An 18,993-nucleotide genomic window follows, 5' to 3' on the forward strand; every position below is an offset into this window, starting at 1 on the left:
TAGTCCATCTGTTTCTCTGATACTTTGTTAGCCCTCTTTTACCCTGTTCTTCAGTGGTCAGGACAGTTTTTAAACACTGTGTCCACTCACTGCCCACTCTATTAGACACTCCTACCTTGTCAGTCCACCTTGTAGATGTAAAGTCAGAGACGATAGCTCATCTGCTGCTGCACAGTTTGTGTTGGTCATCCTCTAGTCCTTCATCAGTGGTCACAGGACGCTGCCCACAGGATGCTGTTGGCTGGATATTTTTGGTTGGTGGACTATTCTCAGTCCAGCAGTGACACTGAGGTGTTTAAAAACTCCAGTAGCACTGCTGTGTCTGATCCACTCGTACCAGCGCAACACACACTAACACACCACCACCACGTCAGTGTTACTGCAGTGCTGAGAATGATCCACCACCCAAATAGTACCTGCTCTGTGAGGGTCCATGGGGGTCCTGACCACTGAAGAACAGGGTAAAAGGGGGCTAACAAAGTATCAGAGAAACAGATGGACTACAGTCTGTAACTGTAGAACTACAAAGTGCACCTATATAGTAAGTGGAGCTGATAAAATGGATATATTAATATTCCATCCGTATCATATCATTGTATAATATAATTTGTAATATATTTACAGGAATGTTTAGTGTTCTTTCTGAGGAAACACACACTTACTGACCTGACAAATAGCTTTTTAATTGTAATTGTAAGTCAGGTGCCTTGACCATTTGCACAGTACTGTACATTTGCCTGTGTCTGTAAGCGTGACCCTCAGCGATTGACCCGGTCCAGGCTGGGCGGTCAGTGTGCTGGCCTGAAGTCCATTTGAATGATGAGGCTTTCGGTTTGACTCTGGGTTATAGCCCATATGTCAGAGATTCCCACACACAGACTCTCTTTATTCTGGGCTTTTATGGGCCCTTAGCTGCTTCTACTGCACACTGGGGCCGACTGAGGGTCCCGCAGGTCATGTGAGAGTGTGAGTGTGCTTCTGTGAGCGTTACCGTCTTACTTTATGTTAGGGTGATTGAGTAAGCAAGTGAGTCTGTAAGATCTGTGGTGTGTATGCGTGAATGTGTGTGTGTGTGGGTGTGTCTATGTGTGTGATCTGGGGTCATGCCACTCTGCTGATTTAGTGCACTGCTTGCTTTGTGAGTGTAGCTCTTTCACCGTTCTAGAAGACCAGCAATTAAACAAATGAAAAGGGACCAAGGACATTTCAATAGAACAGATACAATAGTGACTGTTGCATAGTTCAACCTCTTTAATCAGCCTTCACTGAACCCTGATATTGGTTTGACCCTGGAGAAGTGCTGACTTGTGCTTGTTACAAGCAGAACTTAAAGGGAGAGATCTAAACCAGCCGCTCTATCTGCCGTGCTTCAACAGCCAAGCAGCTCCTGTCTGGTCATTCGCTTGCACTCTCCACTGGATTTAAATGTGTGCATCGTTTCTAAGTGTAAATAAGTGAACATTTCCTCTATAGAGAACAAAATTCTGCACATTTTAATGCACAGTTACTGATTATTTAACACGTTGGAGGAAAAATAAAAACTAAAACTCAGAAAATAAACAGAAATTGGGCACTAAAGTTTTCAAAAAAATAATTTAGGGTTGTTTCTTTTGGTCCATTTATCATGAAATTTACACACAATGTATAGGGTGATCGGTACTTTCAAATTATACAGCAGTGATACATACATACATGTATATATCTCTAATGTTTCTGACAGAAATGGTCCAAAATGACTTCATTTTATGGCTAAAACTATTTGTCCATTTACTTCCATTAAAAGTGAATGTTTGTCCTGTAAAGTTAGCTTGTTGGAGATGACCAATGCTAAAACCCTCTCCTACATATATGAAATTATGTATTCAAATGCTCAAACCTGTATATATATATATATACGCACACTGACATACTGACATCCTAACGCAGGTCACATGACAAACCACCATTTTCACACAACACAGTGGGTCCAAAGATAGAGCCTTGCATTCTTTACAACCTGTTGTTTAGACTGCGCTGAATCTTCTAGACCAGGGCTGCCCAAAGTGGGCCAAAGTTGGGGCCATTTGCCCGCCTCATTTAGCCCGCCAGAAAGTTGCCTAACCCCCACTTCCAACTCCCTTAGCCACTGAGAGAAAACAAATTTCCACGCAACTGCTTGTTTTTCATTTTTAAGTTTATTTTGGAGTACTTTTTAAAAACAAAGCATAGTGTAATATTCTAAAATAAAATATAAAAAACAGTGTATCACCCTTGACACCACACAACTGGCATTACTGCAATGCAGAAGAAACTAGCAGCTAGCAGAAACTAATTGAGCGTAACAGGCAGTGATACACAGAGAACGGGAGATTAGAGACCCCCGATGTGAACAGAACCTTTTCGCTCGTTCACTGGTGAGGCAGTGTCCCACTACAAACTTTCATCTTTGGACCCCAAGACAAAAAAGTGTCTGTTTTAGACCTTCACAGCTATCTTAATGCGTTCTATAGCAGTGTTTTTGTGGTAGGGGGACCAGGGCTCCCAACCAACATCGTCCCGAGACATTTAAAATGTTTTTGAGGTGCTTCAGGGACAATTATTGTTCATGAATAAACTCAACACTTAATGTCTGTAGAACAGTCATAAATAATGAGCATATCAGCCTCCGCACCCACCCTGAATATAACGACGTTTCATATAGAAACTGTTTAAAAGTAGTGTTTCCATCATGTTTCAATGTCAAAGACAGTTCCTATGTAATATTAGCATCAAGCTAACGATTATGTCTGTTGGCAATTTTTAGCAAGTTCTACCTTAAACATGAACAATTAAAGCCTGAAACTGACATTTAAGTAAGATTTCTTACTTTGTTTGTTGGAGTTTTACAGTCTGTCTATTCTAACACCGAATATGCTACTACAGACTAGTCGAGTACTTGTGTTCAGTTATTTGTGATGGCTCATATAATTCTTTATGATTATTGATTACTAGCTATTTCTGATTTCATTGCTAAAAAGTAAATAAATTCAGTACATATGTGTGTATATATATATATATATATATATATATATATATATATATATATATATATATATACATATATATATACACATATATTTATATATATACATATATATATATATATATATATATATATATATATATATATATATATATATACTGAATGTACTTATTTTTAGCATTAAAATCAAACCAGTTCCAGTATTATTATATAATAATTATTGCATGAACATGAATCTAAATTTACAGGAATGTATTTTGCATTTCCAGAAAGCAGTTCATTACAAAGTATACATATTCAGTTGCAGAGCTTTTGATGCACACACACTCACAGATACACTATGGGTCATAAATACACAAATGTGTGTATTTAGATGTGTTTGTGTGCACTGTGTGTCTGTACGTATATGTGTGCGCATATATGCTAATCAAGTATTTTTGATGTCTGACATTTTTCATTTTTGGTAATTTGTAATACAGTAGAACAAAGATTCCAAAGAGAAATATAATGTAAACGAAGTGGTTACATTTTGGCCGGCCAGTTTTCACTTTTGGGTGGCTAATAATATTTTTTCGGGCCGGCTCTGGGACGGTTCTGAGAAAAGTTGGTCTGGAGCCCTGGGGACAGAGCAGTTTGTTACTTGTGAGTGCCCACAAGCTCCGTGCCAGACTCAGGAACGATAAATCCAGGCTTTAATTGTGCTGATTCAGCGAGCTGACTCAGACAGACACACTCAATTCAAAGGGAATCTGAAACAACAGTCTTTCTCTGTCTTTGGCTGATGCTCCCTGGCCTTGTTTAAATCCTTTCCCTCCACTCTGAATAACACGCAAGCCGCCAAAACTTGCTCGCCGAAAACAACGCACGCTATTCTTACCCCCCAAAACTTTAAGTGGGTCACCCCCCCCACCCACCAAACACTGTCCTTACACACAGACACACGCACACTCTCATGTAACCCACTGTGCCCCACCCCAAACAAAAAAACAAAAAAAACAAGACCGCCAAAATTTAACCCATTACGTAAGCGTAAGGTCTGCTGGGGTTGGCAGTGGCGGGCTTTTCTAAGGGGGGGAGGGGTGACACCCCAACAATAGAACTGGGTTACAGCTACCATTATCCCCCTCCCTGTCCCTGCAGGACCCTCGTTCAGGCCTGGCCTTCCACACTGCAGCGCAATTAATGATCATTAGCTGGCCTGTCCTTCCTCATTTTCATCACACCCCCCACTCTCTCGCTTGGGCCACCGGGGGGTTTGGGGGGTCTCCAGAGCGTGTGCTGGGCCCGGTGGCTGAAGCGAGGCTGCCGTTCTCCTCCCGGCATGCTCTTGGAGAGGAGGAGGCTTGTTAGCAGCCGTCGTCATGCCACACGCTGGACAGCAGAGCTCTGTTCCAAATGAATGGCTTGTGTCTCTGGGTAATTATCTGTGTGTGGGGTGAGTGTGTGTGTGTGCATGCATGTGTGCATATGCCTGTGTGTGTGTGTGTGTTTTTCGGTCAGCAAGTAGCCAAATTGCACTACAGAATGCCCCCCAAAAATTCCCTCCCTTTACCCCCCCTCCCAAACTCTATGCACCGGGGCAGTTTTTATCGTTATAGTGGCGGGTTGGCCTTGTGTCCAGCATCTTTGTTTAGGGGAACAGGCCGCAATGAGCAACCACAATGGGCTCAGAACACTTTACCGTCAAAGCCAAACCACTCCACCCCCTCCCGAAAAACAGAAAACACGCCGCGTGAGCTGACCCCGCCAAAAAATTCCGCGCCAAAAGCAGCATAAATTCATCTATCCCCATATGCCCTTACCAGCCATCATCAACATCAGTCCTATACAAGCATCTCTTTAAAAGTTTGTTAACCCTTGTGTGGTGTTCAGGTCTGTGGGACCCATTTTCAATGTTTACCCAAAGAAAAAATGATGTGATTTATTATTATTTCAACCTCAGATTCTTGGCCTTTGTTCATTTTCTGTGAAGAACATATAAAATAACCCATTTTCAGTGTCTTCACTCTGTTCACCCCCCACACATTTATATTACACACGTGGTGTTGGGCTGAACCCGGGGAGTAAAAGTGTGGAGGTGCTGTGTCCTTCATTCTGTTCTCCTCCTACATGGCCTGCTGTTAGTGTGTGTGTCTGTGTGTATGTGTTTGTATATGTGTGTGTGTGTGTGAGGCTGGACAACATGGACAGGCTGCTGACTGGCTACAGCTGCTAAAGGAGAACCCTACACTGGACACTTGTGATATTTTAAACATCTGGTATTTTTACATAGCTTGTTATGGCTGTATTGATGATGTGGTGGGTTCAAAAACATCAACACCACACAAGGGTTAAAATCGTATGCCATTTTAATTAGTCAGTAATGTCTGTTGTTTTATTTAATAATAACTTGTACAATGTAAACATTATAAACGAAACACCAGACACTATCATACACTTCACTCTCAAAAAAGATGGTTTTTCAAGGGTTCTTTAGTAAATAACATGGTTCTATATAGAACCATAAACACTCAAAGAAACTTTTGCATCATTAAACGGTTCTTTGCATCATTAAATCGTTCTTCAGATTGATGTAGAATGTGCGGTAAATGGTTCTATATAGAACCTTTTTGGAAATGGGTTCTTTAGAAAAGCGTTCTTCTATAGTTACGGTGTCGAGCTTATAACAATAGAAGAACCTTTTTGGTGTTATACAGAACCCTTTTCAAAAAGGTTCTATATGGTTCTATTCTCCATCAATCTGAAGAACCCTTTCACGATGCAAAAAAAACCTATGGAGCCTTGCTGGTGAGATCTCTTATTAACCCCTTATTATCGCGTGGGAATGAGATCCTAATGCGTGGCCATGACTTAGTAAGGTGTGGGAACGAGATCATAACGTGTGGCCATGACTTAGTAAGGCACGGGAATGAGATAAACACTTTAGCAGCACTGCTGTGTCTGATCCACTCAGACCAGCACAACACACACTAACATACCACCACCACGTCAGTGTTACTGCAGTGCTGAGAATGATCCACCACCCAAATAGTACCTGCTCTGTGAGGGTCCATGGGGGTCCTGACCACTGAAGAACAGGGTAAAAGGGGGCTAAGAAAGTATGCAGAGAAACAGATGGACTACAGTCTGTAACTGTAGAACTACAAAGTGCACCTATACAGTAAGTGGAGCTGATAAAATGGACAATGAGTGTAGAAACAAGGAGGTGGTCATAATGTTACGCCTGATCGGTGTGTATGCAATGCGTAATTTTATCATGTCATCAGATGCTCACAAGACGCTTCATGCTGAGCTGAGTTTCGAGTCTCTGGGTCGTGAGTCCGAGTTGAGTCTCGAGTCTTCAGTAGAGAGTCTTAGTCTCGTTATTAGTGTTGTTCAAAAGGAAATCTACTAAACACCTGTCAGGTTCAGTCACTTCAAATTAGGGCCTTTTCATTATAAACATAATCCAGTCTGATGGACAGAACTGAAGCCCCACACGCTGGTAACGTGCTGTTTAAAGGAAAGAGACAAAACAACTTGAAACGGCTGGCTAATATGTATTGTATAGCAAGTATGGTAGGTAGCTATAGCCGATCTAGCTGAATGTGCAGTATTATTTAAAAGATTATGATCTGCAGCTTTGATTATGACCAGCTTTAGCTAAATTAGCTATTGCGCTAACTAGCATATTGGATATCTGCGCTACATGCTAGCCACACGTTTCGAGTTGTTTTGCCTTTTTCCTTTAAACGCTGCATTTACTGCATGTAGCACTTCAGTTCTGTCCATCAGACAGACGATCCTTCTACAATGAATGGCTCACTATTAGAAGCCCCATTGAACCTGAAGCTGCTGCAAGCTTAAGGAGAATGGCATGGCCATAATAACTGTGGACAAACAGAGAAAAACTGAAAGGGAAAGTCATGTAAGGATAGATGCAACTAGTTTTATTTATTTATCACAGTTGTGGCCCTAATTTTATCAGGTTTGACAGTGTTTTTTTCCTCAGGCTGGCATTTCAACAAGTCTAAAGTTTTAAGCATGTCATTTGAGTCTGAGTCCAAGCCTCTGTCTCGAGTCCCATCTCTGATATTAACATCATATTAAAATCATTTTACATGTATGTACAGTAGTCTGTACATTTTTTAGGCAACTGAAACAAAAAAAACACTGATAATACAATAAATACCAATATGTTTAATACAAGTGTGTCAATGTTTTCATTTAACCATTTCCAAACGTCTCCTTGAGGAAGCCCAATATCATTAGTAGTTTTCGTCCAATACTTTTTTTTTTTGCTAATCAATACTTCATTCAGTTTAATCAGGTGTGCTGGTGGTGACATTGAACAAATCCACGCTTTTCCTGGGGGCAAATTTGTACTTCAAACTAGCTCAGAAGATTTTTGAAAACAAGAAATTCTTGTTAATTTTTGCTGTATCTATGTTTATTTGTGGTTATTCTAATTAGTTGTTTTTTCTGAGACTGAAAAAGTTGAAGCAGGCAAAATAGAGCCTGTAGTGCCACATTAAAAGTATATTATCTATAATCATCCATACGATCTTTAGAAACTATATTTTGCTTATGGCCATACCACCCTGAGACAACCAATCTAATCTAACAACTATATTTGGGTCATTCTACAGAAACATCCACTTTTCTATCTCTCCTTAGGCGTCACTGGTGTTACCGATCCTCATTGGTGTTAAAGGGAACACCAGAGACATTTTCAAATGAGCAATGCATTTTACAAAACGGCTGCTACAGAGCATCAAACCACATGTTGTCAATCATGGAATATCCACTAAAATATGTAATTTAATCTATTTGTATTCTATTTTTTCACAGTTACCTCAGAATAAAGTCGGTCACACCACTGACGTCAAATGAAAGCTTCATATGAAATCATGAGCTAAATGAGAAAATCTCTGATAACTGAAAGACACAGTGGACTTACCATGAGCTTTTCTTCATAGATCCTCAGAAAACAGGTAAAAGGAAGTCGAGTGATGTCATCAGTGTGGTTTTTATTTCAAAGTAAGACATTTTTTGTTACACAGTAACACCAGTGACACAACTCCTGGGGACAACAACTTTCGTTATATATTTTATACCATTTAGTTGGCATTTGTTTTCCTTATGTCATTTAATTTAAATATTTCATAGTCATGTATAGATTATTGCAGTTAAAATTGCAGAAAAACGTGTTTTTTTCTTCAAAATATGGCCTCAGCCTTCACACATGACTGTGGGGACAAGCACTTCTGTGGTGCTTGGAATTCTAGATAATTGATTTAAAAACCAATATTGCTACATTGACAGCTCAAGAACATGAGCCATGTTTTTCAAGTGTAATATAAACGCTCTAAACGCTAGGGACACAAAAATGGATGTTTCTGTAGAATGACCCATTTAATAAAAAATTATATGTAAAAATTTAAATGATAATGGGTGACACATTGGTGCAGTGGGTACCGCTGTTGCTGTGTTCGATTCCCCGGCCGGGGAACCTGGGTCCTTTCTATATGGAGACTGCAGGTTCTCTCCATATCTGTATGGGTTTTCTCCCACAGTCCAAAGACATGCAATCAGGTACATTAGAGGTGCTAAATTGGCCCTAGGTGAATGTGTATGTCTGTGTGTCTGCCCTGTGATGGACTGGCGACCTGTCCAGTGTGTTTTGGTGACCTGCCTTTTGCCCAGTGAGTGCTGGCATAGGCTCCAGCACCCCCATGACCCAGGAGGATAAGCGGCTTAGAAAACGTGCATAATAATAAAAGATCTATTAATACAATTATTTTGTATTCAGTGTTTTACAAACTAAATCCAAACAGAGCTAATTATGCTCACTTTGTAATGAAGCATGTAGTTAGTCATTGTTCTTTGAGTATTGATTATATCCGCAATACGCTCAGATAATTGCCCACCCCTACTTCTAATGATACATGCACATTTGTTGCCAAGACAAATGATTTTGAACAATGTGCTTAACCCCTTAAAATCCCAAGCTTATTACATAAGGCTTATAATTCAGTAACTACAGGGACTTCAATTCAAACTGGCAGAGCTATTCTTAGGTTATAGAAGTGTGTACTAATACTTCGGACCTGTCTGTGGGCCCTGGCCCTGTAAGGGGTTAAGGGCCAAATAGTTTTGCACAATACTACGCAACAAAACAGTAATTCCAAACTTTCGAACACTGACAAGTTGAGCCTTCAACTAACCCAGTTCTCCTTTTGTTTGACAGTGATTTCATGCGTTCCCTCATCAGCAAGATGGACTTCAAATCTTTGGAGATGAAGCTGTACAAAGCCAAGGTCCGTCGAGTGGTAATGGTAGATACATTCATGAGCTCCCCGCAACTCAAAAACATCAGCATCCCTCTCTTTTCTCTGTCCGTCTCCCTTCTCTCTCTCTTTCTCTCTCTCAGTGGGGTGGGACGAGGCACAGAGGGGCCTAATTATAGTGAAATAAAGACTACTAAATGCTTTGAAGGGCAATTCAAATGCTGGCTTAGTAAAACTAGCTGCTTCTCTCTCTCTCTCTCTCTCTCTCCCTCTGCCTTCCTTGCTCTCTCTTCCTCCTCCTCTTCCATCTCTCTCTCTCTCTTTTATTCATGGATTACAGGCGGTAATCTCATTAAAGTAGCTGGCGGTGTACGGCTAGTGCTATGCGCTCTGTAATCAAGTAAAGACACACTGCTCATCTCAGATGGAGCTGGGGGCGGATAGGACGGCCATTCAGGAGCGGCCGAGAGGCCGTGGAAAGGAAAGGAGTCTTTGAAAGCCCGTGGCAAAGGGGCCGCTGAGCCCCCACCGCCACTTCTTAGGGTTAGCGGAGAAAGGGCCGGCTAATTACAGAGCGAGTTCGGGGTGGAATTGCTATTGGGGAGGAATGGAGAGAGGAGCAGGCACACTGCCAGGGGGATTACAGGACACACACACACACAGCCGTACTCATTACCTTGGATGCATTTAACTGTGCAAACAGGTGCACTCACAGAAGAGTCGGAACAGGCCGCTGTAACTTGAGCCTCCTCAGACACACGTGTGAATGGGGCAACACACACACACACACACACACACACACACATAAACAGGTCATGAACACATTAGCCTCTTCTAACAGACTTTCTCCCTATAAACCATTACTGAAAACAGTGCACTGCATTAGAAAAGTAAACATATTCCCAGCAAATCTTTCATCAAAGAGGATACTAGGAGGATTTTATGGAAGCATTCAACGTAAAATCATGTTTAGCAAATATACAGAGCAAAGCGTACCTGTCAATCAAAAAAAAAAACTCCTATAAAAAGTGGCAAATTTCATGTACAAAAAATGGGTTGAACCAGCAGGGATTAAGCTTGATTTATGTGTTAATCCCATGTGGTCCAAACTTTAAGTAGTCAAGGAAACATTTAAACCATAGTTTTAATTCAAATGTTTTGCTTTACGGCATAACTACATTACTTTTAATGCACTTGCTGCAGTGTTTTACAACAGCAGTATATATATATATATATCGCTGCTGTCGGAAGAAAACCTTGTATCTCCATTTTTGATGTTTTTTGCAAATTTCATGAAGAATGGACCAAAACAAGTTGCCCAAAATGATTTAGAAAAAATCCTTTTTCCATTGACTTACATTAAAAGTAAAGTGTGTTTTCTCCTTCTCCTGTAAAGTTACCATTTTGGAGATACAAGGTTTTCTTCCAACAACAGCGATATACATATATGTTGCTGTTGTAAATCCTTGTATCTCTATTTTTCAGTTTTTGATATAATTTGAATATGTCTGTTGGCTTTTACATTGTGTTTAAAGTTCATGATGAATGGACCTAAAGAAAAGGCCCAAAATGACTTGTAAAAAATTCTCTTTCCATTGACTTACATTAAAAGTAAAGTAAAAGTATATATATATATATATATATATATATATATATATATATATATATATATATATGTAAAGCGCTTTTAGCCTCACAGGCTAAGAGGCATCAACATGCAAAGTACAGCGTATTTTACTTAAACATTGTGAAAACTTCATTTGCCCATGCTTACCGTTTGGCCTTCAGTTTGGACCAAAAATGTCAAGGAAAAAACACCTGTACAATAAAGTTAATTTCTGCTAGCGCCCCTATGGGATTCTAGTAAGCTAATGGTGATTAACATGAACATTTTTGGCCACTGTAGATTAAACATGGACATTTAAAAGGCACTTGTAAAAGACATTTACATATACTTTACCTTGTGTCTGTTTTACAGTGACTTCTTCAGTAAAGAGAAGCATAAAGCTGCCGCCACTGTTTTCCATTCCTAACAACTGACAGAAATTTATTGGTTAGGATATTACTCAGTCTTCAAGTCAGTGGCCTGTAAGGCCTCCAATAACGGTGGACTGTTTAATGTCTGAATTGTCTTTTTGACAAAGCCAAACACTAATTTTCACTCAAAAGCACATCTTTGCTGTCCAAACAAAACAAGTATCTTCAAAATGGTAACTTTACAGGGGAGGGCAAAAAACGTCCTTTACTTTCAGTTTAAACCAGTGTAAGGAATTTAATTCCATGTAGTTTTGGAGCATTTCTATTGGCCTATTGATCATGAAATTTTGACACAATATAAAGGACTGCTGCTGTGTTCAAATCATACACTATATGGCCAAAAGTTTGTGGACACCTGCTACATCAAGAGTGTTAAAAAGGAGTTTGCCCGCTTCTGCTGCACTAACTGTCTCAACTCTATAGGGAAGGTTTTATACTGAATATTAGAACATTACTGTGAGGATTTGATTGCATTCAGCAACTAGTGAGATCAGGTAGTGATGTTGGATGATTCGGCTTATTAGACTCATCCCAATGGTATTAGTTGGAGCTCCATTAGAACACAGTTCCACTTCTCCACAGCCCATTGCTGGGGGGCTTCATACCCCTCTAGCCTACGCTTGACATGGACATGGTGACCTTAGGCTCATGTGTGGCTGCTCCAGAGCATCCCATTCTATTGTCAATGCTTTTCTATGGAGACCATACACGCTGTGTATGCAGCTGAAGTCACTAATAAGAAGGGGTACCCACAAACTTTTGTATAGTGTAGATAAAAAATAAAAATGAAAATTTACCTTCTTTTCATAGTGACGATATAAAAAGTGTTATAATTATGATTGGTGTTAAGTGCTGCTGTTTGCTTACACTCATGAATCTGTCATGACATTCACAATTCAGAAACAGATTGAGGTTTTAATTGCAGATTTATTAATGTGTTGTAAATGAAGCACTACAACACAACTCTATTAAAATAATACCTAGATTAACACATTGACTAGATTTAAACTCTACTTAATTTAATCTTTGTTGATGCAGCTCATCTATAATGTGGGAGAAGAATAAATGGGACACTACCAGTAGGGCTGGCTATTGTTAAAACTGTTTTGATACTGATACCAGTACCTCGTCTTGGCACCTTACCAGTACAAATTCCCAGTACCTTGACTTCAGTACTGCTTCCTAGATGAACCAGAAATTAGAGGTGTTTGGTTTGGGTATATTTACTGACTGCGGCAGTTCCCCAATGAAGCGCTAATGTTGATGATCTGCCCACAAATGTAATTTTGTCCAGTCTACTTTGGAACGCTCATGCTTTGTAGCTCCCAGATGCTGATTAGTCTGATTACTTCTGGTATTGAATGACATGGATTTTTCAGTTCTCTACAGTACTGAAGAAGGTCGGTACTCTAAAAGTATTGAATTTCGATACCCAGCCCTAACTACCAGGGACAAGAATGTCTAGAGCTTAAAACTATCCCTATAACAGTGCCCAAAACCATTCTGCATCATATTAAGTTCAGCTCAGTAAGACTCTGAACCGTGTTATTTTATACTCTTCACAAAGTTCAGCTTGACAACTCGCCTTTTAATATTGAAGCGCCGCAAAGAAAGAGCAGTTAAAGTCATAGGGGTCTCTGCAAACTCCAACAGTTTTGCCTGCCCAAACTTTGGTTGCCAGAATTCTACACTTCTCCCAAAACCAGGTAACTACAATCATCAGTCAGTGATGGAACTGCATGTTTGGGTGAGCTAAGTAATCAGTACACTGATAGTCTTGGTTTTGATATCAGCTCAATTTACACAAAGCTACATCTGCTAGTTTCAGGTTAAAGGTTTGTCATTGATTCCCTCTAAGACGATCTCAAAGGAGGGTTTGCATGGGATTCCCCCAAAGCGAGGGATCAGTTGATGAGTGAATGATAACCCTTTAAATGGAGATTCACTTACATTTCCTGTGCTCTTCCTTCACAGCAATTGTTCCTGTTCTTGCTGGAGGGACAGGCAGGGGGCGCCGTGACAGCTCAGGGCTGCATCAGCGCTGAACAGCTCCTGGTGGAGTTAAAGGCGGGAGGAATCCGGGAGGAGCACGAGGAAGCAGTCAGGCGGGAACTCCGCAGCCTTCGCTCTCTTGACCTGCTGGACTTCCTAGCCCACCTGCCCCTCTTCATCCTCATCCACAACTCTGTCATCGCCAACCCACTGGACGACTCCAGCAACCTCTGACACCGAGGCTGATCCTAGAAACTGAAGATGTGTCTCAAATCATGTACATAGAGTAGTAGCCACTTTAAAGGCACCTTAAAGTGGGGAATGCGATAAGAGTGCAGTGTTTTATGGCTAGAACAGCTGAGAAAGCATGTATGGGTAACACTATTATGTAGGGGGCATTATAACACCCTTCTAATGCTCATATTAAGCCTTATCAAGCCAACAGCTGCTAATTAACTAGTTACTTTATTAAAGGTGCAATTTGTAAGATTTTTTTTATTTAAAACACTCATAATTACCTAAAATTATCAACAGAATGTGAAGAAATACAAATTTTGACATTACGACAAAGACATCTGTGTATCGTGTTGGAGAGATATCTACTGAAGTTAGCATGCTAACCAGCTAGCCCCAGCCCGTCCTGTCCCATAATATCACTTTGTACCTCAAGAGATGATTGTCAGTCACTGTAGTGTCGAGTCTACCATTATTCCAACATGAGAAGATGAAGAAGCAGCTGCCCCGAGGGCCTGTTCTAACCTCTTGTCAATCATGTTGAAGGTACCGCCTCCAGTTAGACCATTTAAGAACAGGTAGCCAATGGGAGGAACAGTAAACTCAATGGTGGCTGAAGCTCTTGGTAAGTGACCATTATCACCACTCATGGCAAGAAACCACATTCAGCTGGCAAGCCGAGGCCATTTAAGGGGTTAAAATGCTTTGGGTCAATACCTAACCTGTTAGACTGGATCAAATCAGTTTAATAAGAGCATTACAAAGGCATTATAATGTCCCCCTACACTGAAGTGCACTGCAGGTTGCTGTATGTAACAGAAGGGGAGGAGCCATCAGAGGCTGTTGAGATTTTTTTAGGCTTCACTTTTAAAAATGATATTTTTCCAAGGGTACTTTAGTAACGAAAATAGTTCTGTGTAGAACCCTGAGCACTCAAAGAACCCTTTGCATGATTAAGGGGGTCTTTGTATTGTGAAGGGGTTCTTCAGACTGATGGAGAATGAGCTATAGCTGGTTCTATATAGCACCTTTTTAAAAAGAGTTCTATGTAGCACCAAGGGTTCTGCTATTGATACGATGTCAAGCATGTACCAATAGAAGAACCCTTTTTGATGCTATATTTTCAAAAATGTGCTGTATAGAACCATCTTCAGCACATTTTCCTCCAATCTGAAGAACACCTTCACAATGCAAAAACCCCCTTAATCATGCAAAGGGTTCTTTGAGTGCTCATTGTTCTATATAGAACTATTTTCTTTACTAAAGAACCCTTGAAAAAACATCATTTTAAGTGCATAGAACTAGATAATGAAATACAAACTCTTTGTGGTGCTGTATAGTTTTTTTGCATAGTGAAATGATTCTTAAGATTGATGGGGAATGTGTTGTGTATGGTTCTATATAGCACCAAAAAAGGTTCTTCTGTTGTTACAAGCTTTACATCGTAACAATAGCAGAACGCTTTTCAAAAAGATTCTATATAGAACCATGTACAACCCATTCTCCATCAATCTGAAGAACACTTTCACCAGGCATAGAACCATTTAAGCATGCAAATGGTTCTTTGAGTGTTCATGGTTCTATATCGAACCAATTTCCTTAATAAAGAACCATTAAAGAACCATAATTTTTCAGTGTGTAGTTTTGCCTACAGGGCAATGAAAACTTATTTTTTTACATTTACCAACATAAACATTCCATGTAATACTTGTCCAGGTTCACTGGTGGTTTTGGATAGTAAATAAAATGTCTATATTTGTGTTGTTGTCATGGCGACCCCTGGTTCCTATCACCACCACTGTAAAGACATCTGAGTCTCTACAATCAATCATTTCACACCAAACCGCTCTACGTTTACAGCTTTGTGAGAGAACTATGCAGATTTTTTCCCCCCCTTGTGTGTTGTTGATGTGTTTGTTACTCAGTGGTCTGCTGGACCCACCGCATTATTGTTTATTAAATCAATACAGCCATAACAATATATGCAAAAATACAAGGTGTTTAAAATATCACAAGTGGTCAGCATAGGGTTCTCCTTTAGCAGCTGTAGCCAGTCAGCAGCCTGTCCATGTTGTCCACCCTCACACACACACACACACACACACACACATATATAAACACACACACTAACAGCAGGCCATGTAGGAGGAGAACATAGTGAAGGACACAGCACCTCCACACTTTTACTCCCCACTGGTTCACCCAACACCACATGTGTAATATAAATGTGTGGGGGGTGAACAGAGTGAAGACACTGAAAATGGGTTATTTTATATGTTCTTCACAGAAAATGAGCAAAAATGAATATGAGGTTGGAATAATAATAAATTGCATAATTTTGTCTTTTGTTAAACATTGAAAGTGGTTCCCACAGACCCCAACACCACAGAAGGAAGTCTGTGGAATTCCCCTTCAGGTATTGAAACTGACCTGAACTGTGCTGATCTAACCCTGAGCTTCATAGAAAGCAGACAGGACTCCAAAAACCTCAAGTTTAGCTACTTACACTTGACCACAGGTTTCAGTCTGCATGCATTCACCCACATGTGTTTAATATAAGGCTGGATGCCTGGCTCGCTCTGAGCAGAGAGGAGTGCTGTCTGTGGTCCTGAAAGACCTTCAGCTTCTCCCTCTGCTGTTCTTCAGCCAGGCTGCTCACACAGGCTGCCACCAGCCCTAGTCTGTAGTGCACTATTTTACTGCAGACAACAATTAATGAATCTACAAGCGTTCTTTAGTGAAAGGAATGGTTTATTCAGAGCCATGAGTTTTAAATAGAAGCGTTTCAAGCTCAGATGTTTTTTGCATAGTGAAATGGTTCTTTTGGTTAATGGAGAATGTGTTGTATAAGGTTCTATATATAACCTTTTTGAAAAGGATTCCATAGAGCACCAAAAAGGGCTCTTCTAATGTTACAATTATTATGCTCTTGACAAAGATGGTTCTTCATGGGTTCTTTGATAAATGGAAAAGTTCTATATAGAACCATGAACACTCAAAGAACGCTTTGCATGCTTAAATGGTTCTTTACAGGTGAAATCGTTCTTCAGTTTGACCGAGAACAAGTTGTATATGGTTCTATATAGAACTTTTTTGGAAAGGGTTATATATACTACCAAAAAGGATTCTTCTATTGTAACAAGCTTACAGTTACATTTACAGCATTTAGCAGACGCTCTTATCCAGAGTGACTTACAAAAAGTGCTTTGTCTATCTAGAGAAAGTATCTTTGCTAGTGACCAATAGGTTAGAGAGAAAGCCGGTCCTGAGCTCAGAGACTGCTAGAAACAAAGGTCCGTGTTGATACCCAGAAAAAAAGGAACAGAGTTAAACACAGCGCAGTACAATATAATACAATAGATACTTAACTCAGTGCTCATTTAAGTGCTGTATATATGTCTGCGTTTGAAGACCGCAAGAAACTCTGCTGTTCGGACAGCCAGTGGGAGTTCGTTCCACCACCTGGACTCCAGGGCAGAGAAAAGTCTTGCTGCTTGTCTTCCACGCGTCTTGAAGGATGGCGGGTCGAGCCGAGCTGTACTCGAAGCTCGAAGGGCTCGAGGTACAGTTCGAGTTTTGACCATTGCCATCAGGGAGGGAGGGGCTGGTCCGTTTTTGGCTTTGTAGGCATCAGGGTTTTAAATCTGATGCAGCTACAGGAAGGGAAGGGAGCGCAGCAGTGGAGTGACGTGACTGACAATGTAGCAATAGTAGAACCCTTTTGGTGCTATATATAGCCATTTTCAAAGAGGAGAGAGAGATGGAGAGAGTGAGAGAGAGAGATGGAGAGAGAGATGGAGAGAGCGAGAGAGAGAGATGGAGAGAGCGAGAGAGAGAGATGGAGGGAGAGTGATGGAGAGAGATATAGAGAGAGAGATGGAGGAAGAGATGGAGAGAGCGAGAGAGAGATGGAGGGAGAGAGATATAGAGAGAGAGATGGAGGGAGAGATGGAGGGAGAGATGGAGAGAGCGAGAGAGAGAGATGGAAGGAGAGAGATATAGAGAGAGAGATAGAGGGAGAGATGGAGGGAGAGATGGAGAGAGCGAGAGAGAGTTGGAGGGAGAGAGATATAGAGAGAGAGATGGAGGGAGAAATGGAGAGAGAGATGGAGAGAGCGAGAGAGCGATGGAGGGAGAGATGGAGAGAGCGAGTTGGAGGGAGAGAGATATATAGAGTGAGATGGAGGGAGAAATGGAGAGAGAGATGGAGAGAACAAGAGAGAGAGATGGAGGGAGAGAGATGGAGAGAGATATAGAGAGAGCTATATAGAGAGAGATGGAGGGAGAGATGGAGAGAGAGTTGGAGGGAGAGAGATGGAGAGAGATATAGAGAGAGATATAGAGAGAGAGATGGAGGGAGAGATGGAGAGAGATATAGAGAGAGATATAGAGAGAGAGATGGAGGGAGAGATGGAGAGAGATATAGAGAGAGATATAGAGAGAGAGATGGAGGGAGAGATGGAGAGAGCGAGAGAGAGAGATGGAGGGAGAGATGGAGAGAGATATAGAGAGAGATATATAGAGAGAGATGGAGGGAGAGATGGAGAGAGAGTTGGAGGGAGAGAGATGGAGAGAGATATAGAGAGAGATATAGAGAGAGAGATGGAGGGACAGATGGAGAGAGCGAGAGAGAGATGGAGGGAGAGATGGAGAGAGCGAGAGAGAGAGATGGAGGGAGAGATGGAGGGACAGATGGAGTTTAGTCTATAGAGACCCCGAGGCTGTGAGACGCTCTGAGCTGTAAGCCTCTGTGAAAGTGCGCTGAGGAGTTGAAAAGCAGAGCGTGCAGCACTTTCAAAGGGAATGAAAGGGAGGCGCGAGCAAAGTGATAACAACCCCATCACCCCCACCCCCACCCCGCCCCCCTTCAGAACAGCCAATGAATTTAAACGGGCAGCGCGTCACACGGTCCGGAAAGCCAATCAGAGCGGACTACTCTGTTTTATCCAGCACAATGAGCGGCCGCATTCTGACACAAAAGCGTGGACGGGCGCGCAGGCACGCACGCACGCGCCGAAGTCAGCTAGCTCGCGCGCCGCCACGGCTTAAAGGGGAATCCCACCGATTATTCAAAATTTCTGCATAGTTATGCTGTTAATATGCAAGCAGAGTCATTCAGAGTGATGTGATGTGAAATCTTTAATCCTGAAGTACCTACACACTTAAAAATAACGGTTCTTAAAGGGTTCTTTAGTAGAGAAAATCGTTCTATATAGAACCATGAACACTCACAGAACCCTTTGCATGCTTAAAGAGTTCTTTGCATCGTAAAAAAAGTTCTTCAGATTGATGGAGAATGTGTTGTATATGGTTCTTTATAGAACCTTTTTGAAAAGGGTTCAATATAGCACCAAAAAGGGTTCTATTGTTATGATGTCGAGCTTTTATGAATAAAAGAACCCTTTTTGGTGCCTTTTCAAAAAGGTTCTATATAGAACCACGTTCAACACATTCTCCATC

General features: G+C 41.1%; 1 protein-coding gene across 1 annotated transcript in view; it reads left to right on the forward strand.

Moving 5' to 3' along the window:
• Nucleotides 1-14,501, forward strand: part of LOC118811256 — a 56,343-nt gene extending 41,842 nt beyond the window's left edge. Inside the window, exons 8-9 of the mRNA XM_036575412.1 lie at nt 9,231-9,300; nt 13,282-14,501. Of these exons, the coding sequence (XP_036431305.1) occupies nt 9,231-9,300; nt 13,282-13,533 (322 nt within the window). The 3' untranslated portion in view covers nt 13,534-14,501. The remainder of the gene's footprint in view (nt 1-9,230; nt 9,301-13,281) is intronic.
• The last annotated feature ends 4,492 nt before the right edge of the window (nt 14,502-18,993 follow it).

This window comes from Colossoma macropomum, unplaced genomic scaffold (assembly GCF_904425465.1).
Source record: "Colossoma macropomum unplaced genomic scaffold, Colossoma_macropomum, whole genome shotgun sequence".
NCBI classification, from domain to species: Eukaryota; Metazoa; Chordata; class Actinopteri; order Characiformes; family Serrasalmidae; genus Colossoma; species Colossoma macropomum.